This window comes from Cajanus cajan, chromosome 11 (genome assembly GCF_000230855.2).
Source record: "Cajanus cajan strain Asha chromosome 11, NIPB_CcT2T_4, whole genome shotgun sequence".
Taxonomy (NCBI): domain Eukaryota; kingdom Viridiplantae; phylum Streptophyta; class Magnoliopsida; order Fabales; family Fabaceae; genus Cajanus; species Cajanus cajan.
In genome coordinates, this window is record NC_138527.1 from 36437713 (window position 1) to 36465287 (window position 27575).

Here is a 27575-nt window from a genome sequence, read left to right on the forward strand (position 1 = left end):
CATAAAAGATATAAATGGAAGAAATGAAAGTGGCAAATGGCAATGCAATTATATGATATGATACATACTTGCTACATTGTTGGCAGAACCTCTGACGAATGGTAGAAACTAAAACGACAGGGGCCTTAGAATGTCGTTGGCAAACCTTGTGACGGCGGTTGTAACTCTTGGCCATGCTTAAGTCCTCACCACATTCATCGGCCTGACAGAAACTACATGATGAGCCTCTTCTTGAACCCTTACCACGCACTACTTTTATTGTTATGTTCTGTGCTTTTTTAACACCATTCACTGCTTCTTCCACCTTTTCACCATCTTCCTGCTTTCCAATATTATCCATTTCTTTCTCTTACTCAAATGGCCTTCTTCTTGTTACTGAAAACACCCCTAACTAGAGTTATCTTCTGTAGCTTGTAACGGTAAAATAAAATGTGGACATCCACTTAGATGATTATGTTCGTATATAGGTGCCAAATCAAAATAATGTGAAAAAAATTAGGATAAAACTTAAGTCTAATTTCTTAACTGTAGTTGATTTTACTTTTTTATTAAAATTAAAGTTTTATCTCGCTATAATATATATATATATATATATATATATATATATTAATAAGATCTATATTAAATACAAAAATGTATAATATTGAAATAAAATTTTAATTCTAGTAAGAGAATAACATATTTAAGAAACTGTACTTAAATTTTGTTCAAAAGATTACTTTCTCCTTCTTTATTTTTCAAGACACTTTAAGGAGACACAAGTAATTGACAAATAATGAATTTGCATCAATTATAGCTTTTATGATGATTGTTAACCATCAACTTGAAGAAAAAAAATGGACACACAATATACTATATAAAAAGAGGAAAAAATTGTGGAGAGAAGTAAAGATGTATAAATAAATACCTCATCTAAATCTAGCTATAAGTAACATAGAATAATTTTTATTACATTAAGAAAAATAATTAAATTAATTATTTTTAATTAATTCTATCATAAATTTAAATTATATTCTCAAAATACTCTTTACTTTTGGTGATGTCTATATTTAATATAAGTACTCATGATTCAATGAATAAGAAAATTCCAATAAATAAGGAATAAATGAATGCATAAGAAATAGAGTTAATAATAAATTAAAGATATAAAATAAATTTATTACTACAAGGTAACTTTTAAAACTATTTATTGTTACTTATAATTAAGACTAAAGAAAATTTTTAATTTATTACTTATAATTAGGATCAAAAATAATATATGATATAAATATTTAGGTGTTCAAATATATTAGATATGATGTGTGGGCACTATCTTGGAACATATGTTTTAAGTTTAATTTAATTCTACAAAATTGATTTATAAAATGATGGTTATATATATTATTTTAGTCTTATTACTACGATATGAGATTTTTAACACATATTATTAAGCAACACAATTTTTAATATTTTTTATACCAAAAATTAAATATCTTAAACAAAAAATTTATAAGAATAAACATTTGTAATAGTACATTTATTGTACTTGATGTCCATCCCTACAAGATCAATCTAAATCCCTAAACATTAATGATCATAAAACCAATTAAGCCTAAGATATATGAATTCACATTATTTTTAATTATTTATAAGAATTTATTTGTGTAACACGCAAATTTTCAACATTTATTAGACTCATTTCGATAAAGATTGAGTCAAGAAAATTAACAAATCTTTAATAGTATAAACTTTTAGAGTAACAATCTAGCCTCCAAAAATTTTCTCCAAATTGTAACATCCCAAATTTTATTTAATGAAAAGAAATATTTTTATTATGTGAATAAGTATTTTATTCCCGTATTTTACTATTCATGTATACGTATTTTACTATTTATGTATACGTATTTTTACTATTTACGAATACGTATTTATGAATAGTATTTTTACTATTCATATGAATAGTAATTTTGAAAAAAACGTAAGCACTTACGCAAAACTCAAATTATTTGGATGAATAGTATTTTACTATTCATGAATAGTAATTATATTATTATTTTAATGAATAGTGTTTTACTATGTATGCATAGTGAAAGGCTGCGTTTTCAGGGGCTGCGGACGTTTGAAGTTTCAAAATTATAATTAATTTGAATATAATAATGAATAGTGAATAGTGCATAGTAACTTATAATATTATTTTAATGAATAGTGCATAGTGCATAGTAACTTCAAAATTTCTATAAATAGGGACCTAAGGATTTTGAAAATTCATAACTAGAGAGAAGAAAAGTTTAGAGAGAAGGAATTCTAGAGAGATAGAAAGAGAAAATAAGAGAGAAGGTTCTGCCTAGGTTGTGAAAAGAGGAGGAGAATAGAGAAGGTTCTGCTCTAGTTCCGGTTCCGGTTTAAGGAGAAAGAGAGGAGATTCTGCCCAAATTCCTATTTATCCAGGTAAGGGGGGAGTGGGAAACCTCGCTTGGGGGTGTGGGAATAATTGTTAAATAGTTTGTTTGTTGGATTGGCTCCCGATCCCTTACCTGTTGTTTATTTCTTTGAATATGTATTATTGATGTGTTTTGTTTTATATCTTATTTATTTATATATTGTAATCTGTTATTTAAATGGAAGGCTAAGCCTCCTAAGTATTTATAAATTTGTAATCTGTTATTTAAATGGAAGGCTGAGCCTCCTTATTATCTTATATTACCTTTTAAGCTTCCTACTTTACTTAAAAGATCTTAATATATTATTATTGAAAAATATGATACCTAAGCAACCTCTGGACTGTTGGACTGTTGGACTGTTTGGACTGTTGGACTGTTGGACTGTTTGGACTGTTGGACTGTTTGGACTGTTGGACTATTGGACTATTAAATTGGATTATTGAAATAATTCTTAATTATGAAATATGAATATGATATGTGTAACATGCTAAAGGTTGAGTCTGTGAATGTATGACATGCATCATATGCACATATTACTCCAGGTGTGCCGCTGAGGCCGCATACCCACGACTAACAAGGTGTACCTTTGGGTCACCCACGATATGCTAACGAGGTGTATGAACACCAATGATAGGTGTACCTTAGGGTCACCGACAATTGTATAGGTGTGCCTTCGGGTCACCAATGATGATATGTGAACTTCCGTATGGCGCCACATGCATACATTAGTGAGTCAAGTCAAGAAAATCATTATACATAAGCATATATGTGAGATTGATTATATATGTGAATTATATTGCGTGTGTGTGTGCTATTTAACTTTTATTTCTATATCTGCAACTGAGTGAGAAGTTTCTCACTCCCTTGTCATTTTTGTGTATATTTAAATTATGATGCAGATAATTAGCATGAGGCTGAGGATGTTGGTGGTGAAGCTTAGGCTTCTGTTTGGGTTTCGCTCTGATAGGATGTGACATCGGGATTAGCTAGACTAATTGTTAAATTATTATTATTTTTCTTTTGTAATTTTTATGTTATTTATGTTGAAAGTGTGTATTTTTGTCATATTATAATTTTACTAAAAGATTATAAGTTAATTCCTAACTAGGAGGCCCTGCCACCTTTACTGGGATTAATTTATAATCTTTGTTTTATAATAACTTCTTGAGTTTAATATTTATGTGTATGAATTATGAATGTGCATCTTCTACCTTATGATACTTATTATTTTATATCATTCTAAGAAAATCTTTTATAAATATAGTTTATGTTTATGAATGATGTTGGGGTAGAGGGTGTCACATTTAGTGGTATCAGAGCAAGTCGATTTTATCAACCGTGTGTGTTATGTGCTTATCATGACTCTGTTGTGTACTCTGACTATGTCTTGTTTGTTGTGTACTATGATGATGATGTTCGTCCTGTGTTGATATTGTTGAGTTTGAGATTGTTAAGTTAGTTTGTAATCAGAGGAATGATAATCATGATAGTGTTAGCCAACTCGAATTATTAGAACCTTGGATGGGAGGTGATATATTGAGTGTACTAAGAGTTTATGATTGGTGAAGTTTCTGACATCTATAGTTGTAGCAGGTTGAATCTTAAGGTGGTTGTCTCTTTGGTGAGAGATCGAAATGATGTTAATTCCCTTAAGTGTTATTATTGGTATGTTAATTATTTATGGTTTAGATAGCATGTGAGTTGTTTTGATTGAGAAAAGTAAGGAGAGACTTGAATGAGAAATTAAGTAGTGAATTTGGAAAAAGTTGAGGTATTTTGTGGTATTAGATATATTGATACATTATTGCTATTTGGTGTCGAAAATATTCTCATTATAGTTTGTTATGATAGTATGAGTATTATATCGACAAAATTTATATTTTGAGGTCTTTATGAAGAATATGGTTTTAGATATTATCTTTTCAATAGAACTAGGATAAGATGAAACAAAAATCTAGAACTTCAAGTTATGACTGCCTTGGTGATTAGAAATTTAGTAAGCACTGAATTTATTAGTGGTGATATTTGAATCTTTAGCTAAAGAGATGATCTCTTGGAAATCTTATGTCTTCATAAAGAGTTGTAGCTTATTCACTTAACTTTCGTTTGAGATAGGTTTGAAATCATTTGGACGAATACAACTCTGTGTGTCAGGTAGATATATGCTATCATGATATTTTGAGTTATTAGGCATAAAAATAGATTTAAACTAGATTGTCTAAGTATGAATTTGGATTGTATGAGGTGAGTATTTTAGACCATGAAATTTCTTGCGGAGGAAGATCTACTTAAGTTATGCTTAAGTGAGAGATACTTGAGTCAATTAGTAAAATCAGGAGTCTTGTTTGATAGTTTATATGAAAATTCAGTGAGTAATTTTTTTTTAACAACTGTTCATGGTTTAAACTGCTCTCACTATAAAAATTGCTTTTGCCTTCGTTTCTTTGGTTATTAAGATGTTTCAGTTCACTAGGTTGTTTCTTGCCTACCCTTGGAATCAACCGTAAGGATAATCTATATCAGGAATTCTTGAACCTGTGTATATTTTTAACTACCCAAATCATTTCGTTGCTTACTTCTTTGAATTACTTACTATTACCTTTGACTGAATTGACTAGAAAGGAGTTACATTAGTATGGGATAACAATTGAGGAAATAGTTTTCAAACTCTTAAGGAAAGATTGACTAGTGTTAATATTACTAGATTTTAGTAAGATTATTGTGATATATAAATATGTCTCTGAAAATAAGGTTTAGGAAGAATATTGTGGCAAGAAGAAAAGATAGTAGCTTATGTTTCTAAGAAATTGAAAATTCATGAGAGAAATTACCTTACCCATAACCTTGTTAGCGACTTTGTCATTTATACTAAGATTTGGAAACACTAACTATATGATTCTATGGTTGAGGTATTTAGTGATCATAAGAACCTTAAATATATTTTGACCAAAGGGGTTGAATACGAGATAAAAGAAATAGTTGAAATTTTTTAAGGAGTAAAATTTTGATCTTATTATTTGGCTAAAGCCATTGTGGTGATTGATGTTTTGAGGAAATCTTTATCTTTCATTATGATTAGAGAGATGAATCTTTTTGGCTCAAATTAGAAATTTAAGTTTGGATTATAAGGTTACTTCTAGTATTGTGAGATTAAGTATAATAGCGAATGGATTGTTGAAGAAAATTATAGGAGCATAATTAGTTGATTTATTTTGGTAACAAGTTATAAGGCTATATGTTAAGGTGATGGATATGATTATGACTTGGGTGAAGATGAAATGGTGAAACTAGAGAACTGATATGGATATCGAGTGTACATTATGCTTAGGTACCTGATCTTTAGAATTGATCATAGAAGAGTTTGAATTGGTTGTAGATAGAGTAGTAAAATTAGTGATCTGATATGTGTATCTAATGCTTAGGTGTTGATGTTGTGGCAAATATCTGGATTACAATGATAACCAAATTATTATTTTGATGATTTAAGGATTGAATTTGATTGCAGAATTTAGAAACTTATGCTTGATGTGTAAGATTACCATAGTAGCATTGAATTATTTATGTTGGAAGTAACTAATAGATGAGATTAGAGGAACTAGGAGTTAGAATAAGCAAGAGATTAGAAAGGACACAGTTGGATGTTTAGTTATAAAACTTGAAAGGACATAAGAGTACTCTTAACATTTATTTAGAAGTTACTAAAATGTATCAGAGTGGCGCAGGAGAAGCGTGATGGTCTAATATGGAAAGAGAAGTAGAGAACTTGAATTAAGATATGGAGAGTGAGTTTAAATTTGGAGTGGATGGAGTTTTGAGATTTAAGGATAAGTTGTGCTTTCCTAGTGTGCTAGAATTTAATAAAGCAATCCTAGAAGAAGGTCATAAGAGTATCTTTAGTATCCATTCAGAAACTACTAAGATGTACCAAAATCTTAAGAAGATATTTTGTGACCTAAGATGAAGAGAGGAGTAAAGCAATTGTATATTTATGGTTAGCATACTAAAAGTTTTTAAGAATCTTGTAGCACTTAGATGCTCCATTTTAGAAGTAAGATGGTGAATAGATAGACCCTAGTGGAAGATTTGTCTAAGACGCTTAAGAAATTGATTTTGTTTGTGTTTAAGTGGATAAATTCGTCAAGATCTTTCCTTAAGCAAATCCTTTGAGGAAATTGATAAAATTTGTACATCAACAAGGTAGTGATGTTGCATAAGAATTAGAAGTAAGAATGCAAAGAGTTTACCATTGCAAAAATTTCGGGGACGAAATTTCTAAAAGGAGGGGAGAATTGTAACATCCCAAATTTTATTTAATGAAAAGAAATATTTTTATTATGTGAATAAGTATTTTATTCCCGTATTTTACTATTCATGTATACGTATTTTACTATTTATGTATACGTATTTTTACTATTTACGAATACGTATTTATGAATAGTATTTTTACTATTCATATGAATAGTAATTTTGAAAAAAACGGCTTACGCAAAACTCAAATTATTTGGATGAATAGTATTTTACTATTCATGAATAGTAATTATATTATTATTTTAATGAATAGTGTTTTACTATGTATGCATAGTGAAAGGCTGCGTTTTCAGGGGCTGCGGACGTTTGAAGTTTCAAAATTATAATTAATTTGAATATAATAATGAATAGTGAATAGTGCATAGTAACTTATAATATTATTTTAATGAATAGTGCATAGTGCATAGTAACTTCAAAATTTCTATAAATAGGGACCTAAGGATTTTGAAAATTCATAACTAGAGAGAAGAAAAGTTTAGAGAGAAGGAATTATAGAGAGATAGAAAGAGAAAATAAGAGAGAAGGTTCTGCCTAGGTTGTGAAAAGAGGAGGAGAATAGAGAAGGTTCTGCTCTAGTTCCGGTTCCGGTTTAAGGAGAAAGAGAGGAGATTCTGCCCAAATTCCTATTTATCCAGGTAAGGGGGGAGTGGGAAACCTCGCTTGGGGGTGTGGGAATAATTGTTAAATAGTTTGTTTGTTGGATTGGCTCCCGATCCCTTACCTGTTGTTTATTTCTTTGAATATGTATTATTGATGTGTTTTGTTTTATATCTTATTTATTTATATATTGTAATCTGTTATTTAAATGGAAGGCTAAGCCTCCTAAGTATTTATAAATTTGTAATCTGTTATTTAAATGGAAGGCTGAGCCTCCTTATTATCTTATATTACCTTTTAAGCTTCCTACTTTACTTAAAAGATCTTAATATATTATTATTGAAAAATATGATACCTAAGCAACCTCTGGACTGTTGGACTGTTGGACTGTTTGGACTGTTGGACTGTTGGACTGTTTGGACTGTTGGACTGTTTGGACTGTTGGACTATTGGACTATTAAATTGGATTATTGAAATAATTCTTAATTATGAAATATGAATATGATATGTGTAACATGCTAAAGGTTGAGTCTGTGAATGTATGACATGCATCATATGCACATATTACTCCAGGTGTGCCGCTGAGGCCGCATACCCACGACTAACAAGGTGTACCTTTGGGTCACCCACGATATGCTAACGAGGTGTATGAACACCAATGATAGGTGTACCTTAGGGTCACCGACAATTGTATAGGTGTGCCTTCGGGTCACCAATGATGATATGTGAACTTCCGTATGGCGCCACATGCATACATTAGTGAGTCAAGTCAAGAAAATCATTATACATAAGCATATATGTGAGATTGATTATATATGTGAATTATATTGCGTGTGTGTGTGCTATTTAACTTTTATTTCTATATCTGCAACTGAGTGAGAAGTTTCTCACTCCCTTGTCATTTTTGTGTATATTTAAATTATGATGCAGATAATTAGCATGAGGCTGAGGATGTTGGTGGTGAAGCTTAGGCTTCTGTTTGGGTTTCGCTCTGATAGGATGTGACATCGGGATTAGCTAGACTAATTGTTAAATTATTATTATTTTTCTTTTGTAATTTTTATGTTATTTATGTTGAAAGTGTGTATTTTTGTCATATTATAATTTTACTAAAAGATTATAAGTTAATTCCTAACTAGGAGGCCCTGCCACCTTTACTGGGATTAATTTATAATCTTTGTTTTATAATAACTTCTTGAGTTTAATATTTATGTGTATGAATTATGAATGTGCATCTTCTACCTTATGATACTTATTATTTTATATCATTCTAAGAAAATCTTTTATAAATATAGTTTATGTTTATGAATGATGTTGGGGTAGAGGGTGTCACATAAATCATCCTCCAAATATTAAGATATTAAATTTTTTAATAAATTTATTATAAAATGATTATTTAATTTAATATTTTATAATTTAAATTATTATTTTGATTATTCAAAATGCTTTTTGGAATGTCCATTCGTACATTCTATCCTTTTTCAAACTTTTAAACTCAAATGAAGCAAAAGAATAATATGAGAGAAACTCTTGAAAACATTAAAAAAAAAAAAGGTATTAATATTTATTATAACAAAGTAAAAAGAGTGTTTGTAAAACTACTTGAGACCACGTTAAAGGATATGGTGGAACACATAAAAGACGAAGTAATATATTCTTTAGTTTAAAAGTGTACCCCTAGTAGTCGACAAATAGTTAGGTTTTTACTCGGTGAGTGTTTTGGCGATAAAACTATTTCTATATATTGACGTAAAAAAAAAGGATTTTTTTAAAAAAAAAACTTAATTACTTTCTTTTGAAATATAAAAAAAGTAGACAACTATCCAACAAAATATGTACAGGGATAAATTTTGAAACAATCTTATAATTTGGATATGAGCTTAACAAAAACAATAAATCAAGAGGTTAGAATCATCTCTCATTTATAATATCCGTAATCGTGTAGGAAAGTGGAGTTGGCAAATGGTAGCGACAACCTTAAAAACAGTAGAGAAGTGAGTGAATTGAGATTGACAGGGATGTCATGGTTAGTATTATTATTATTTTCACAATACTTTTAAAGAATGATTTTGTGTTATACTTTTAAGAAACTACATTTACTGTGAATGAAAAATATATTAAAAATAATTGAGATTAAACACGTGTTTTTTGTGGGTTTTAATTAATCTGCTGTCTTTAAATGTTACAGTGACACCTGAGTTGTCGTTTGTGTCGTCATTATGCTTGTGTAATTGGTAGTGAAAAATAGATGAAAGAGAAATAAGTAAATATAAATAAATAACTTACCATTCTTAATTTATGATCTCTTTATTTTTTATTAATCAAATCTCTCAATTTGTTTATATTATTCTATTTTTACTTCTTTCCCTTTATTTTTTATCCATTTCATTTGGACCCTACGTTATTTATGAGTGGCAGAGAGCATAGAGACGTTACAAGGAGGCAATGCAATATGTGATAAACAAGTGTATGAGAATGCAAAAAATGTCACATGATAAGATTGTACCTAATGCAAGAAATGGACATAACATAGCCTTTCAACCTATACTGTGTTGTGTTATGTAGAAGCAGTTGCATCCCATGCAAATTGCAATGCATATACTAAAATTTCTTACCCATCGATCATATTTTGATTATTTTCTGTCCCCACTAGGAAGGCCATAGGATGAGGTTAGATAGAAACCAATTACACATCAAACTCCATTATCGTTAGAGTTAAAAAATAAATTTACTTCAAAATTAAAATATTAAAAATATATTTAAGTTTAATAAGGATTTATGGATATTTATAAGTATTTTTGAATATTTATTAAAATATCAAATTTTAAATAAAAATAAGATATAGAATCAAAATTAAAATTTTAAGATATATATTGATACTAAAAATAATTTTATAATGTATACCTGTATTAGGAATAAATAATTATGAAATGTATATTAATAAAACAAATTATATTACTTTACTTTATATATAATTAAAAATATTTTTTAGTAATTTTAAAATGCGACCATTTGCAAGAACGAGTATTTTATTATCGTTTTTACTTTTTATTAATAAATAATTACTTATTCAATTATTTATTTTCGATTCATACAAGTTTTATTTGTGGGTATGAGCTTTTTCATTTTTGTCATTTTTATTCCGAGACATTATCCATTTCTTTCATTCTCCTAATGTTATGTTTAACATGAATGAAAAATAGGATAAAATTAAATTAAAAAATATAAAGAAATAGAATAAGGTAAATAAGTAAAATAGAAATGTAAATGTTGATTTGAAAAAATAGAAGAAAAAAAAATCACACACACATATATAATTTCTTATTTCTTTTTTTATTTCTTTCCTGATCATTTCATTTGAATGAAACATTCTTAAATTTTAATCTTTTCTCTCTTTTCAAATTTTCAACCATTTCAGGTTAACTAAACACAATTTAAATTTTATTCCCTATTTCTTAATCTTTTACCCTCAAGGTCCCAAAATATTTACCTAATTCACCGAATTAATAAGCCTTCAAATCAACACTGACAGTGTACGTAAAATTTATTACCTTATTTATTGGGGGCATGCGAGACTTAACTTTGTCTGGTGAAGGAAATAATTGGAAACAAAAAGAAAAAGACAAATGTGAAATTCAAAATATGAGTGTGCTTAATTATATAAGAGAGAAACAAAAACTGTGGCACCTACAGATTATTTTCATTATATTTTTTTTCTTATATTTTATTAATTTATTTTTATTTTATTTATATTTTTTAAACCAAATACTTTTGTGTTTAAAATTGACCTAATAATAAGAGGTTGAGATAATATATGCAAAATTATAAATTTGAATCAGATAATTTTATTTGAGTTAAATAAGATTATTATACTTACAAAATTATCCTTCTTCTATTTAATATAATTATATCCAATATTCAAAATCAAAATAATTGATAAATTAAAATAATCTCACATTAAATTTAATTAATTTATGTACTTGATAATAATATTTAAATTTTATAAATAAATGATAATTACTTTTAAATATTTTTAATCTCTCAAATTTAAGATAAATTTATTTTTATCTCTTCAATTTAAAATTAAATTTTTTAATTTTATAATTTCAAAAAAGTTTGATTTAATCTCTTAAGACCACTTATAGAATTACTAATAAAGTCAAATTGAATTAGTTAGATAACATTAATTAAATTTAGTATGATGTTTTATATGAATTTATAGTGACATATTCGATAGTAGGTGAATTTTCTGTCATTTATTTACAAAAAAATGTTTTGACCGAGTAACTAGACAAAAAAATATCTTCAAACTAAAGGGAGTAATCTTTTTGGATTGCTTCACAAAAAAAATTAAATTTACAAAGTAAAAAGTGAACTTATCTAATACTTACAAGGATTATAACATATATAAATTTTATCATCAAATTTAACTTTTTTCAAAATGATATTAAATCACTAACTATTTAATAGTGACATAACATATATTTAAGCTTATAATGTAAACTACAATCTCTAAAATATTACATTCATATAAAGAAATATTGATTCAAATGTATCTGTAACGCCTGATTCTAACGCCCCATTTATATAATAATAATTATATATATTTTCACAATTATATCGTTAACAATATTTTTTTTTCATAATAAAGATAAAGGTAAAGAACAATCATATTTTGTGAATTTAATACATGATATATCGTTCTAAAATATTTACCATAATGTATTATTTTACACAATATATTTTTCTTTCACTTTTATTACAATATTTACATTGATAGTGAAAATAAATTTACAAAAATTGTAATAGATTCATCAAATAGCCTCCACATTCCAATTCCTTCCAAGGAATACCATAGCTATATCAACTGCAAAATGATCTGGAATCCAAAGTAGATCCATCTATTTTGTAATATATTTAATTTATAAAAACAAAGAAAAGAGAGGAGTAAGAACAATATCCAATAAATACAATAATTCAAAAGAATAAACAGAATTATTTGTAATCAATATTAAACATATATATATGTATATATAAATATAAATATATATACAACTCATATATTAGATTTTCATGATACAATAAAATTTGAATTATACTTGTAGTGACTAGTAAGGATAAATGAGCATCATCAAAATATCAACCAATAAAAGAATATTTCACCTTAACCAACAATAGGATATTTCACCTTCATTCTTTACTCATTTAAATCCCCAAGGTCAAACCTCCAGCTACAAATAATTCAAACTTTATCTTCTATGGCCATAGAACAATATTTATCTTCATAAATACGTGAAGAAATAATAACAAAACGAGTCCAAGATATCACAACTATAACATAGTTGATTATAAATATATTTACAATAAATATATCTATGTAAAAAGAATATATTAAGAATACCAATGATATAAATAAAAATGACCATCATTATAAAATAATGAAACAATATAAAATATGAACACTTTAATAATTATTATAGACAAAAATAATCAAAGGTTAAGCAAATAAATGAAGTTAGGGACACCCCACTAAATAAATATACATAAAAAAATAACATAAATAAATAAAAATAGTAGTAGATAAAATTTTAAAGAGATAAGGTTCTCCTCCCCCTTACCTTAAAATGTAGATTTATCTCTTTCTCTCTTTTCTCACCGTTCTTGTTTCTCTAAAAAAGGTAAAACGTATGCTGCGTACTATTTATAGGCAATTTGAAATTCGGAAACGTAAGCAATTGCGTAAATTTTGTAAGGCAATTTGAAATTCGGAAACGTAAGCAATTGCGTAAATTTTGTACTGGGATCATTTATGAACTGATTGTTTACTGAGCCACGCAAGAATTTTGGTGATTGATACATGTGCTGACGTGGCTGGTTTACATGGCACATATGAGACTTATCCAACTTCTTGACGTGGCCTCTGGATCCTTCTCCGCTGGTTGGGCTTGCATTATGCTTATATTTATCTATTCCTAGTTTTGATTTTAGAAAAAAATGTAAGCCCACATAAGATTCGAACCTAGTCCCCAACATTTGGGGGTCCCTAAGTCCAAGGAGAAAAACCACTGAGCCATTTCATTTTATATGTCTATAATATTATGTAAATTTATAATAAGTTATTTCTCATGGACAATATTTATAATATAATTAATAAATACACGCACACACACACACACACACACACACATATATATATATATATATATATATATATATATATATTTATTTATATATATATATTTATTTATTAATCTTACTGAACATAAAATAAAACATTATTTATTTATACTAATTAATTTAATTATTTATTTAATATATATGTAATTATAATATTATAAAATTCTATAATATCATTGGATATATATATATATATATAAATTAAGAATATTGTATCTCAAATTTGGAATATTACAGTATCTGATTCAGCTTTTATAAATAAAATTTTATATTCAAGTCTTATTTATGAAATAAAATATGGATGAGAGAGAATATTTTATTAAAAGTGTAATGACGTGCCATCGTCCTTATATTTAGAAGAATCGTGTTACAATACTAATTATCTAAGACAAAATATATTAAGTTAGATAACAAAATATACATATAAAGAAAGTAATAAAAGAAATCAAATATTTATATATATATGAAATATAGTACTATGTATATATAGTTATCCAAAATAATATTACCCTAGTGTCGGTCAAGTATAGACAAAACAGTTATCCAAGGACAAAACTTCAAGTCTCGCGCGATCACAACAACCAGCTCCAACCTAACCCTGACTTGCTCCCATACACAGTATAATCATCGCAGTTCATCCACATGGAAACAGAAGGGTAAGATAGAGTTCAATAAATAATCATACAAGTATAGAATAGTAATCTATACTACACATTCATCCAATCATGTCCCAAGGGACTTCCATCTCATTCAATCATCAACTTATCAATCATGAAGTCAAACATTATACATATCATCATAATACAATCATGCAATAAATGCAACTCATGCCAGATATCAATATATATCAATCATCTAATGCGTCATCACGCATTCGCCTAGGAGATCTCCCTAACAGCAGAGCAATATAAGTGGCATCCCAATCCTACCGAAACCATCCCAACCGTTTTCATGCCTAATGAGAAATTATTAGGTAGTTTTAAATTATATCAAGTATTTATATGTTATTTTAGTGATTATTAATTATTATTAGACTTGTTGTGTTATTTGTTATCGGACCATATACATTTAGTTATGCAAATTTTATGGTTAAGGAGTTTAATTCTCGACATGAAGAATTATGTCAGAGATTTCACATAGACTAATGATAAGATCATAATAATATATAAAAGTGGAGAATAATCTATTTTAAATTACAGATTAACTTTGTAAGATTGAGTTAGATATAAACCTACATTCTAAAATGATATTAGAACCTATTTTAATGATTGTGTTGGGCTTATCAAGTTACTCATTATCGTTATTAGACTATTTACAAATTTTCAATCTTGCAAACTTCATACTCGAGATATCTAATCATTAACGTGAGGGGCTTGAAAATTTCATATCGACTAATGGTATGGTCAGAATATAGTATATAAGTAAAAAATATTTACAAGATGATTTTATAATGTTAAGTTAGACTCCTAATTGACTTTCTTAAGATATTTTAATTTATAAAATTAATTAAGAATATTTAATTAAGTGTTATATAAAATTAGTTGGACTATGATAGTCTTCGAACTAAATTAATATTTTCTCCTCCAACGCATTCTTTTAAATCATACTTTTTTTTATCGGTTGAAATTTATTGAAAAACTATTTTGTGAATTCAAATCTTATTTAATAAATAATTTTGTAATTTTTAATAAATTTTTAACCAATAAAAAGATGTGTTAAAAGAATGTTATAATACTCCAATAGCTTCCATATATGATGCAAGTTACACCTTTCATCTATATAACTATTTTGATTGTAAATTATTACAATTATATAGGTTTTGATATCACCTTATAATAATCTATTTCAACCCTAAAAATTAACTTATGTGGTGCTAATTTCTTTCACTTATATATTATTTTTATCATAATTTTTTGAGTTGGAAAAATTAAAATAACAATGTTTGAATTTAAAATCTTATACATATTATTCCAATTTTTTATCACTAGGCTGGTCCTAGTGGTTCACATTATTTTGATAACTAAGATCTCCAACAATAAATAAAATAACAAATATTGCAAAATATGTCCTAAATTGTTTTTATTGGAAATGAAAATTCCCTTTTAACCAGGATATTCACTTTAACTATTCCACAAGTTAGTAAAAAAAAATGACTTGCATACTTTTCAATAAAATATACCCAAATTTTATGTAACAAATAATATGCTAAAAAAACTGTTAGCATTTATTTTTCTTAAATATAAAACAACTATTCGAAGTTATTTTGTTTGTAAGGTCTAACAGACAATCAATTATGGTGTTTTAAATTAAAAACAATTACACTAAAATCAAAACACTTCAAAGTTAAGAGTATATGATCCGGATAAAATGTTGTGTCTCTTTCGTTACATTAGAATCAGGCAATTTTTGAACTCCTAAAGATTTATTAGAAAGAAAATTTGCAACGTAGTTCAAAGCAACAAATGAGTTCAAGATTATTACATTAGTCAATTTTCATTTGCCTCTATTCATAATCCTACAAAGCACACCCTAATTCATTGAGTCACACCACTCATTGTTTTTTATCTTCTCCCTGATACGAAATTTCTGAACCTTCCCAGTTGAATTAACAGGCAAATCTCCAAATACCACACTCCTAGGAACCATGTGAGTAGCCAAATGATCTTCACAGAACTTGGTGATATCTTCAACACTAGCACTACATCCATCCCTCAATTTCACAATAGCACATGGTGATTCCACCAAGCACTGATCACACTTCCCCACAACAGCAACTTTCAAAACCTTTGGATGATTCAATAACACTGCTTCCACCTCTAGTGAGCTCACAGCCTCTCCCTTAGAATAGATAATATCCTTTGCTCTGTCCTTCACTGTTATAGAACCATTGGTTTGTCTAACACCAAGGTCACCAGTCCTATACCAACCACCTCTAAAAGCCTTTTCAGTTGCATGTGAATTCTTAAGGTAACCCAGCATCAAAGCATCCCCTTTGAACATAATTTCACCGATGGTTTTCCCATCATGAGGAGTACTTTCATTACTCTCTGGATCCTTCACATCAACAACATCTGAGACAACAAAATTCAACTTTGTACATTCACCATCTGAATTGGCTTTCCATGGTCTTACAATGAACGGACCTAAAGTCTCTGTCATGCCATATCCAATGTTCACATCAAATCCAAGTTGTGACACCTTGTTAAGAACATGAAACGGTGGTAGCACACCAGCAACTGTGACACTCACCCTATGTGGCAGAGGCCTATGATCACTAGGCGGTGCATCAGCAATCATGTCCAAAAGGGTAGGTGAACCACAAAAATGAGTCACCCTATGAAGGTGAATTGCATCATATATCCCTTTTGCTGAGACACTCCTTAGGCAAATATTGGTGCCACCAAGAGCAGAAATTGCCCAAGTGAAGCACCATCCATTGCAACGAAACATGTCAACTGTCCATAGGAACACTGGCATTTGTTTCATCTCAAAACGAGAAATGTTTCCTAGTGAATTGAGATAGGCACCTCTATGACTATACACAACTCCTTTAGGAAGACTCCCTGTGGAGCCTGATGTGTAGTTCACTGATATGGGATTGCATTCATTGCTTGGTTTTAAAGCCTCAAAATCTTTTTGTCCCATTGCAAGAACTTCGTCGTAGTTTAAGATACCTTTTGGGATATCCTTCACTAAGAAAGATGATTCTTGGTCATATTCTGGTATTAGGACAATGAGGGGTGGCTTGCATTTTCTGTGGGACATTATTTCAGACGCTTTGAGGGCAGAATCAATTAAGTGGTAGTCCACAAACATGATTTTGCATGGCTCTAATTGTTCCAATATTAGTGCCAATGATGTTGTATCCAATTGAGTATTGAGCGCAGAAAAAACAGCTCCTGCCATTGGAACACCAAAATGAAGCTCGTACAGTGCTGGAATATTTGGAGCCAAAGCTGCAACCTGTTTATGTATGTCAAACAGTCAAAGAAACAAAATCGAAGTCTCATGACCGTAACAATTTTTTTTTATTTTTTTTGGTATAAATGAGTAATTTCATGTTGGATGCTTGGATTTACTTAACAAACCAATAAGTTTGTGTGGTAATGCTAAACTACAAATATTTGAAAAATCAAGTCACAATTCTCTAAATTCAAGGATAAATTATTTCATGTACTCCAGACTTCAAAAAAAAGAAAATCAATTCATTAGACAAAATGAATTACAAAATAATTCGTTATTATAAATGCATTTGTTATAATTGGAGTTATTATCACTATTATTACTATCACACTAATGTTGTCATAATTATTAATATTATGATAGATATTTTGTTTTTTTTTTTATATTTTAAATAAATATTTTAATTTAATATAAAATTAAGATTAATTATTTTCATTTCGTAGAAATATAACTTTCATAATATATGTTCTATATACATGTGTAATAATAATAATAATAATAATAATAATAATTAATATTATTATTTAAAGTGGGAGGGGGAACATAAGATAGTGCCGATAATTAAGGATGAACTACTAGTTATAAATTATAATATAGAGGGATTAAAGACAATACAAATATCGGCATTAATCATAGTAATTAAAAGATGGTAACATGCTAATGATGTCATCACACTTATTCACTTGGTATACAAGAATAATTAAGGACAGTTTTGCTCTAATAAGTAAAGAGAGAGAGAGAGAATGAGTATTATAATAAAACCAAATAAAATATAATAATGTAAAATAATTATCATCTAATTACAAATTATCTTGTATGTTAAGTTTATGACTTTTTATATGTTAATTAATTTATTAATTAACAGTATAAAACATTAAAGAATTATTTATATGATAATTTTTTATTAGTTACGGTGTAAAACATGTTACATAATCATAGACAATACATTATCATTAAACTTTTATATAAAAAAAATGTTGCTTATACGATATTTGTACAAGAGTTAGAGCATTTTAGTTGCACAAAGTTAGACACATGCATTAAACCTTAGCCTTTTTGATAATTGCATATTGGACATGTTGGATTATCATTATCGTGAACAGGTTTATGCGATCAGGCGAAATTTTCATGCAATCTTACCTGTAAGACACGGAAAGGACAAAAAATTTAAGTACGCATATGGACAAGCCAACTTACTAACGTAAGTCTACCATTTTAATTATTTTTTTTTACTCAGTGCTTTTCATAGTTAACAAGTTAATGGATAGACGTCGAATGTTAGTAAACGTTGACAAAGAGTTATATACTCTTTTCTCTCGATATATATTATGTCTAGAAATATTTATTAGTTCTTGTTAATCATCTTTAACGAAATTTCTTGTTTTCATTATATATTTTTTTATTTATAAAACTCAAATTTATAAATTTTATTTTAATTTTACTTCAACTAATGATTTATTGATGTTGATATTATAAATAAAATACTTGATATAAAGTCATAAAACTAAGAAATAAAAAGATTTAAATATATATTTTTAGTTTGACAAATTTAAAGTAAATTTATTTTTGATTTTTTAAATTTAAAATTAGTTTTTTAATCTTATAATTTCTTTAAAATGTTATTTTAGTCTATTAAGTCAATAATATATATATATATATATATATATATATATATATATATATTAAACAATGAAAAATTGATATAATTATATAATATAATTGACGATGTTATTATTAGTAGGTAAATTTTGTTCGTCAATATTTAATAAATTTTTTAACGAGATTTGGATATAAGAATTAAAATAATTTTTTTGAGATATTAAAAATAAATTTATTTTAAATTTAATAAATTAAATAATATTTAAACATAAAAAATATATATAAACACAATGTTTTTTTTATAAGTATAATAAACACAAAATATGATGAATCTATGTTGATTTTTTTTATTGAAAACAAAACTTTTCCTCGTGAATATTTTATTGATTAGCTGTTGTGAGACCTTATTCTTTTTTTCTCTCCCGCTGAACCCTACTCACTCCTCCTTTCACTTTCCTCTCACTCTCAACTCTCACTCTTTCACTATTACTTGCTTGGTTCTCTTCTGATTTTCTCAAATCATTCATTGTGGTGAACTTGTGGTGAAGGTGTTGATCATAGAGTAGGCGGAGCTAGCTGAACCGGAGTCATCTCGTCTTCTTCTCCAATTCTTCTCTTTTCGTTGTCCCGAAGCTCGGATTCTTCGTACCGAGGTAAGGGAAGCTAGATTATCTTGCTGATTGTTTGAGAGTGAGCTTGAGACTCACTTGTTGATGGACTCTTTGCGGATTTGAAGGTTGTTGGTTAAAAATGGAGTTTTGGGATTTTGGGTGAAATTTGAGTTTTTCTTTGATTATGGTTGCATGTTGAAAAAGCTGGCATTTTTGAACTCTTTGATGAAAATGAGAACTTTTGGATGGATTGCATGTGCTGGAAATGGAAATTTTTGCAGGATTTGGACAAGATTTTCGAACTTGGTGAGTTGCTGCTGAGCTTCGCATTGGGCACAGTTCTTCGTGCCGGACGCGATACCAGTTGTGGCATATTTTTGGGTTTTCTGGTGCTGCGCTGGGCGCGATTTCGGTCTCGCTGGGCGCGGAGGCTCCTTGGTAGTCTCTGCCATGGGGGCGCCGGGCGTAATTCAATTTGCGCTAGGCGCGAGACCTTATGGGAGGTCTCTACCTTCCCTGCGCTGGGCGCAGGTTGGGCCATGCCGGGCGCGTGAGACTCCTTAGAGTCTTTGCCTGGGCTTGCGCTGGGCGCAATTGATATTGCGTCAGGCGCGGGAGAGCCTTGGGCTCTCTGGCTGGGTCACACTAGGCGCGAGCACTCTTGCACCGGGCGCGATGGCCCCTGGTGCTCTCTGGTTGTGCCACGCCAGGCGCGACCATGAGTGCGCCGGGCGCGTATGATGATGATGACTTATATGCTAATAGATGTTAAATTTTGTTGAAATTGCTGATGGATGCTGTTTTATGCCGAACTAAGCTGTAATTGATGAATATGCTGTGCTGACTAGGTGATAACGCTAAATAATGATGTTAAGTTGTAATAGATGTAGATTACCGTGCTGAGCTGAGTTATTATTGATGATTTTAATATTGAATTATAATATTGTTGTACTATAGACTATTAAGTTGAGATGTGAGTAGTAAGCTGTGCTGAATACTACTTAGCTGTGCTGTAAGCTGATTTGCTGTGCTGTGTTATGCTGTGAGCTGTTTAAGCTGTGGTGAATATTATTAGCTGTGATGTAAGCTGTTAATGTTGTATGCTGATATTGTTGTGTTGTGTTATGCTGTATGCTGTTATAGCCACTATTGTGGTGCTGTTATAGTCGCTATGTCGGTGCTGTTATAGCCACTATTGTGGTGTTGTTATTGCCGTTATGCGGTGCTGTTATAGCCACTAGAGTGGTGCTGTTATTGCTGCTATGCAGTGATGATATTGCTGCCTTGCGGTGTTGATATTGTCGAATGTTGTGGTGTAGTATACGCTGGTTGATGTGCTGATAGTTGTAGTTGTTTACATTCATACTGTTATATATGTATGTTGATTTATTTTCACTAGCTTACCCTTTGTTGTTTCCATGGTGTTTGGACTGCGATGATCATACTATGTATGGGAGCAGAGCAGGGATAGGTTGGTGGCTGGTGGTGAGTCTGCAGCTGGCAGACGAAGCTGATATATTAGGATGTTTTGTTGTTTTAGCTGCTTGGTGTAGTAGCATTTGATGTATTTTGTACACTTTAACTCTATCCAGACTTGAACCTTGTATATATATATATTCTAGACCCTATATGTATATACTTGTTCCTTTCTGTGTGGTGTTTCTAGTATGCTGTGCGGTGTGTAGTGACCAGCTGGATCGTTATAGCTGTGATTGTCATTATAATTTAACAAATAACTATTTGATTATCGTGCAACTTTACTTAAATAGCAAGTCTCATTGATAAAGTACTGATATTATTAGGGTGTAAAAAAATATTACTATATTATTTATTTGCTTGAGAGATTGTATAAAATTATCTTTATTTTTATTGTATAATTAAATATTTTTAATTATAAAATATTATCCTTTAAATTTTGAAAATTTTTAAATATAAAACAAATAAACCATAATATGATTTTTTTTATTAAAATAAATTATAATAATAAGAACAAGATTTAAATCTAAGACTTTATTCAACTTCTAATTTTTAAGTTAATCTTAGTGGTTCAATACAAATTTCCTTTGATTGTGGGTGACATATGTTGTTCGGTTATATTTTTTCGATGTAAACACCAAATGTTTTATAAAGTTCAATGAAAAATATTAATTAGAATAAACTTATGTAATATAATTGTATGTAGGAGGTAAAGTGTACCTGTTTAGAATTTAATGAATATACTTGTTTTTTATTTTATACATAAAACTTACTAAAATTTAATCATACCGGACAAACTTATGTAATTCTTAAATTGTATCATTTTAGGTTAGATCTGTTACACGAATGACAATATGGTATTATTCAATTCAACAAAAGAATAAATTCTTAAATATTTATTATAAGCTTTTTTTTTTTTAACAATTCATAAGATTTTCCCTTAACTACTTCTCTTAACGTCTTCGTTACTCTCCCTCTTTACATAGTAAAAAATCTTATAATTTATTCTTGTTATTAATATTTTTATTGACTTTTTTCGTATGTGTTCAAACCATCTTAATTGATTTTCTATATTTTTTTTTATTAATCAGTACTATATCAATATTTCCACCGAAATTGTTTCGTATTTTATTTACTATTTCTTTAAAGTCAAATGTAATACATGCTTTATAAGGTTCACTAAAATTTTATTATACAAGCCAAACTAATAAAATATGACGATATGTGCACAGATTTAAAGTGTACACGGCTAATTATATTGGTTCATCCCAATGATTGGTGGATTGGGGGTAGAATTAAGAGAAAGATATACGAAAATGAAAAATGTAAAAAAGTGATTAGATATAATAGATTATGGATAAAAAAATAAAATAAAAGTGGTGATAAAAGAAAATGGAAATGGGATAGAAGAAAAAATTGGATCGCTGATGAGGATATTAGTGTAACACTTTATGAGATTAGTTGTTAAAAAATTTTCCTTAAGTAAATATAATTTTTTTTGAGTAGATTGGTGAGTTTTTTTTTTTGTAAATTTTTAGTCAATGTTAAAGTAAAGTATAAAGTTGAGTACTAAAATTCTTAATTGATTACGGAAAAGGTATGTAGTATCGTAAGGATAGTTAACTAAGTTGAAATGCATAGGAGACTTGGTTAATATATGTCAATATCGTGGTAAGTTTGTATCCAAGTTATGTTATACCCAATGATAGTACTAAACTTTTCTAATTTAAATAACATTTGAAGAATCATATGTAATAATTGATGTCCTAATTTAATTGTCAATATAACAAACGAGTAAGACATGAAAATGATCAATTAATTTTTTTTTAAACATTTGCAAACTTAATTTATACATTAAAAACTTTTAATTTAATAATTAGATTGCTAAAATTTGAGAGGAGTAAAATTATCAACTTACTCTTAAAGTGAGTGGTTTCATTATACATATACATATACATACATACATACATATATATATACATACACACACACACACACACACATATATATATATATATATATATATATATATATAGGGGAATGCTAATATATTCCCACCTATTTTTTAGTGGGAGTATGTTAGCAATCTATACCAAAATTTTAGGACAAAAAAATCACTCATTTCTTTTAATTTGATTAATTCGTACAAAAGATATTATAGTAATTTAATTTAATTTTAAATAAAATAAAATATTTTCTCTCTCTTATTAATTTCATTCTCCAATTTATTTATTTTTTCTATTAATTAATTTTTATTTGTTCAGAGAGAGAGGGGGGAGACATCATGAGAGATGAAAGAGAAATGAGTTAAAGAAAAAATTTAATAGGAGAGAGATAAATATGTTAGAGAAAAAATTTAATAGGAAAGATAAATGAGTTGGAGAAGAAATTTAATAAGAGAGAGAAATGACTTAGAGAATGAAGTTAATAAGAGAGAGGAAATATTTTATTTTCATTTAAAATAAAATTAAATTACTATAATATCTTTTATACAAATTAACCAAATCAAAAGAAATTAGTGATTTTTTTGTCTTAAAATTTTAGTGTAGGTTGCTAACATACTCTCACTAAAAAATAGGTGAAAGTATATTAGCATTCCCCATATATATATATATATAATCAAATAATTTTTAATTCATCAAAACATAAAATATTCATATTTTAGAATATGTTTAAAATGAGATAGTAAACATTTTGCTACTTGGGGCCAACAAATTTGCTACATATTTGATATGTTTAAAATTTTACCCAATTCTTAACATTTTATAATACTTTTTTAGTGCAATCAATGTTAGTTTTTTTTTAATTTTATATATTTCATTTTTAGGTTAAAATATTTTTTTTATTTATTATAAATTTACTTACTTTATCTTTTAATTTTTATAATTTAAAATAAAATATTTTTAATTTATATACTTATCTTTTTTAATCATTTTAATTTTTTATAATTTAATATAATTTTTTTTAATTTCTATAATTTAAAATAAATCTTTTTAGTCTATTTTATGTTGACGTGATGGATGTATTCAATTTTGTGAATGTAAAAAAAAATATCTTTATAATAAATGTCGCAGATGAAAATACAAAAGGATATAATGTCATGGAAAATTAACAACAAGTACTAAAAAATTGCAAGTATAAAAATTAAAAAAATCTATCTAAAACTATAAAGATTAAAAAATTGAAATAGATAAATATAGATAAAAGAAACAAAAAGTTTATTTTAAATTATAGAAATTAAAAAATAAAATAAATGAGACTTTGTGGAATAGAGTATTAATAAATAATAGTAACATAAATGAGTGTTAATTTTGTGGATTTGACTGATCAAACACTTTAAAAAAATTGTCATATAGTAACACACATCCTATAGTGACACACACCTTATAGTGATAATATGTGTCAATAAAAACTATTTTTATCCACATAATATATATAATATATTATGGTATATTATTAAAAAGTATGAGTATAAACTATAGTGACATACAAAACATGTTATTAAATCTTATTTAAAATCAACATTAAAATTATATGTAACTATATGTTAAATAAATATATATTATATGTATAGTGATAATTTTTTGTATATCATTATATATAATATTTCTTGTAGTGCAAGCCAAAAAGGGAAGGTGGGTTCTGATCAGGATTTGCAACTGAGTAAATACAAGTTGCATGGAAATGAGAAACCAAGAATGTAAGCTAAGATGACACCTTTTCCTTTTTAAAATGCGAAACTTCTCAACTTGAAAGATCATCAAATATTCTTTCGTTTAAAGTTAAATATTAGTATAGAAGAAAAAAAAGTTATATATTAGTCTATCTGTTTAATTGAAGAAAAAAAATTAACCTTATTTTTATTAGCGTAATTGCATCACTTACTCCGAAAATTTTAATTTATATAACTATCTACCAGCACTCAACTTAGTTAGCATTAGTTTTTCATATCGGAACAATAAAAAAACAGCTATGTATATTAACAATGAAGTCTTATCATACATCATAAATAAGTTAAAATTTACTTTTTCAATTGCCTCATAAATAGAGATTTATTTCAATATTGAACATAAAAATATACAATTTTAAATGGAATGCACTCAATGGAGAACAAAAGTAATTTCAATGATTATTTAAAAATCAAAATATAACAAGGTTTTATACAAAATTATATTAAGAATTTCACATTATAATGCGTTAATTTATTCAAACAAGATATCTTTACCTTTGAAATATATGGCACGTACGGTACCCTCAAGAAATAGACTATTTCAAAGATTATATATCGAAGAAGACTATTGACTTCACTTTTTTAATTTTTTAATTTTTATTTTTTACGATGACTCTCGACATTGATAATGTGGTTGATTGGCGTAAACTTGGGTATGGAAAAAAATTGTCAATGAAGCCTCAGTCATGGAATTAGGACAGCCAAACAAGACAGACACGAACATTTTGGAATTTTCCTGAACACGCGCTTAATTAGGACGAAGTCACGTTGTCGCAATTCCAATTATAGAATCATTTCCTTTTTGAAGAAAATGGCAAAATACATTCCATGGCAATGATAAATAAAAAAAATTACGCCAAAAAATTTAATTATATTTTCGCCATTCAAAATCATTTAAAGGTTTCTTATATGATTTTCAATCTAATAATTTTTTTTTATACATTTCAAAATTGAAAAATTAGCTACGCAGAAACAATTGATTTGTAAGAATAATAATAACGATAATTGAGTTCAAATTTAATTACAATTTTAAACATGCATACTACTTGAACCCTTTAATATTAGGCCAATACTAGTAATTTATGATCGTGTAAAATTTTATTATAAATAATAAATAAAAAAACTAATCTATAAAGATTGTTTTACAATGTGTGAAAATGTTTTAAAAAATTAAAATAATTTTAAATTCGATCTCAAGATTAAAAATATGTGTATAAAAAAAAAAAAAGTCCACTCTTCTCTCGTATTTTAAAAAATTAACATGCTCTCCCTCAACAAATAAGAGACTATTCTAGAAAGAAAAAGAAAAGGAGAAGATCGAAATCATTGTTTAAATATATGTATAAGTGGGGGGATATTGAAGTTCTGCCCTGGCTCCCGAATCCAAATTGCAGAAAACATAAGTTTCTGGCAGATGAAGCTTCATCATATATTGCCAATTTTTATCCCCAAGCCCTAATACTATATATGAATAATTAGAAATGAAAACTCTATGATATTGGTAGCTAGGTTTGCAGTCATGTTTTCGAATTTTTATAATAACTGTGAAACATTTAGTGATCATGAGTTTGTTCATGACAAATTCATATTCCACACATGCAATTCGTTTTGCCTAGAGATAAACATGTAACGCATAAACCATGTGAAAGCTAGCTCTAGCTAGAAGAAGCATTGATGAAACTAATGAAGTAGAAGGGTTTGGATGGTATTCAGTTATTGTTTTTTAATCAAAAGAAATGCATATATAGCAAAAGCAAAAACATGCATATACATATATGCAAGTAGATTGGAAGGTAAATAAATAAATAAACTTACAGTATCGTTGTGAGAAATCCCTAAGTTAACCAAAGCAGAAGCAAGCTTTAGGCATCTTTGATGGGTTTGTCTCCAACAAAATCTAACATTATGATCGTAGATGATGGAGATCTCATCACCATAGGAATTGGCCGCATGTTCCAGGAAACTGATCGGTGACAGTGGTACGAGGTCTTCTTCACTCATCGTCAATGGATCTAAAATCAATTGCTTAGATATAGTATAAGCTTAAATAACTTATAATATAGGTAGAGACATATATATATGAATATGAATTGGGTTTTGGTGAATTCCGAGTCAGCAGAGTGATATAAATATTTTGCATAAATTGATTTTTTATAGTTGGGTTGACAAATTAAAAGAAACTAGCCTTTGTTTAAATTAAATGTATCTAACGTGTCGAAAGGTTCTAGATAAAGACGCAAGCTATAGCGTGATGAATGGAGCATGCATCACCACTTCTGATCTCATTAATATTCCTTGTGGCCTGTGAATTCATCACCACCATCAACTTTCAAAAATGCTTGCGTGTTACAGTATGTTCATCAGAATTAATTAAATACAAAAAGAATGCTTCATCCTTATTCTCATATATATCTTAGTTCTTTTTGTCTTTTTTTAATCTTTCAAAACAATACACATTTATTAAGGGACTAAAGATTTTTCTTTTGACTAGAAAACATTTAAATTAAGGTAAAATATCATTCCATATAAGATCATAATCAATAACTAACCTCTTTGAAACTATTTATCCATCTCTAACACAAATTCATATAAAATGATATAAAGTGTAAGAGAAATCGAAGTTGATGTCAAATTCGAACAGGTAGAAATAAAAAGATTTAACTAATTATATTATCTTGTGAAATCAAATGATTA

At 28.0% G+C, this 27575-nt stretch overlaps 1 protein-coding gene and 2 long non-coding RNA genes across 3 annotated transcripts; 1 reads left to right on the top strand and 2 right to left on the bottom strand.

Moving 5' to 3' along the window:
* The first annotated feature begins 336 nt into the window (after positions 1–336).
* On the top strand, positions 337–8593 carry LOC145953056 (uncharacterized). Its single transcript, XR_014430601.1, has 2 exons — positions 337–7363; positions 8256–8593. It is a non-coding gene; the product is annotated as an uncharacterized LOC145953056 (long non-coding RNA).
* A 3430-nt stretch (positions 8594–12023) lies between these two features.
* On the bottom strand, positions 12024–13002 carry LOC145953215 (uncharacterized). The gene is made up of 2 exons (XR_014430774.1): positions 12944–13002; positions 12024–12226 (listed from the first exon to the last, which is right to left on the bottom strand). It is a non-coding gene; the product is annotated as an uncharacterized LOC145953215 (long non-coding RNA).
* Positions 13003–15905: 2903 nt separating this feature from the next.
* Positions 15906–26988, bottom strand: LOC109800178 (butanoate--CoA ligase AAE1). The gene is made up of 2 exons (XM_020360917.3): positions 26697–26988; positions 15906–17465 (listed from the first exon to the last, which is right to left on the bottom strand). The coding sequence occupies exons 1-2, from the start codon at positions 26880–26882 to the stop codon at positions 16032–16034; spliced, it is 1620 nt and encodes a 539-aa protein (XP_020216506.1). The 5' UTR covers positions 26883–26988; the 3' UTR covers positions 15906–16031.
* Between the last annotated feature and the right edge of the window lie 587 nt (positions 26989–27575).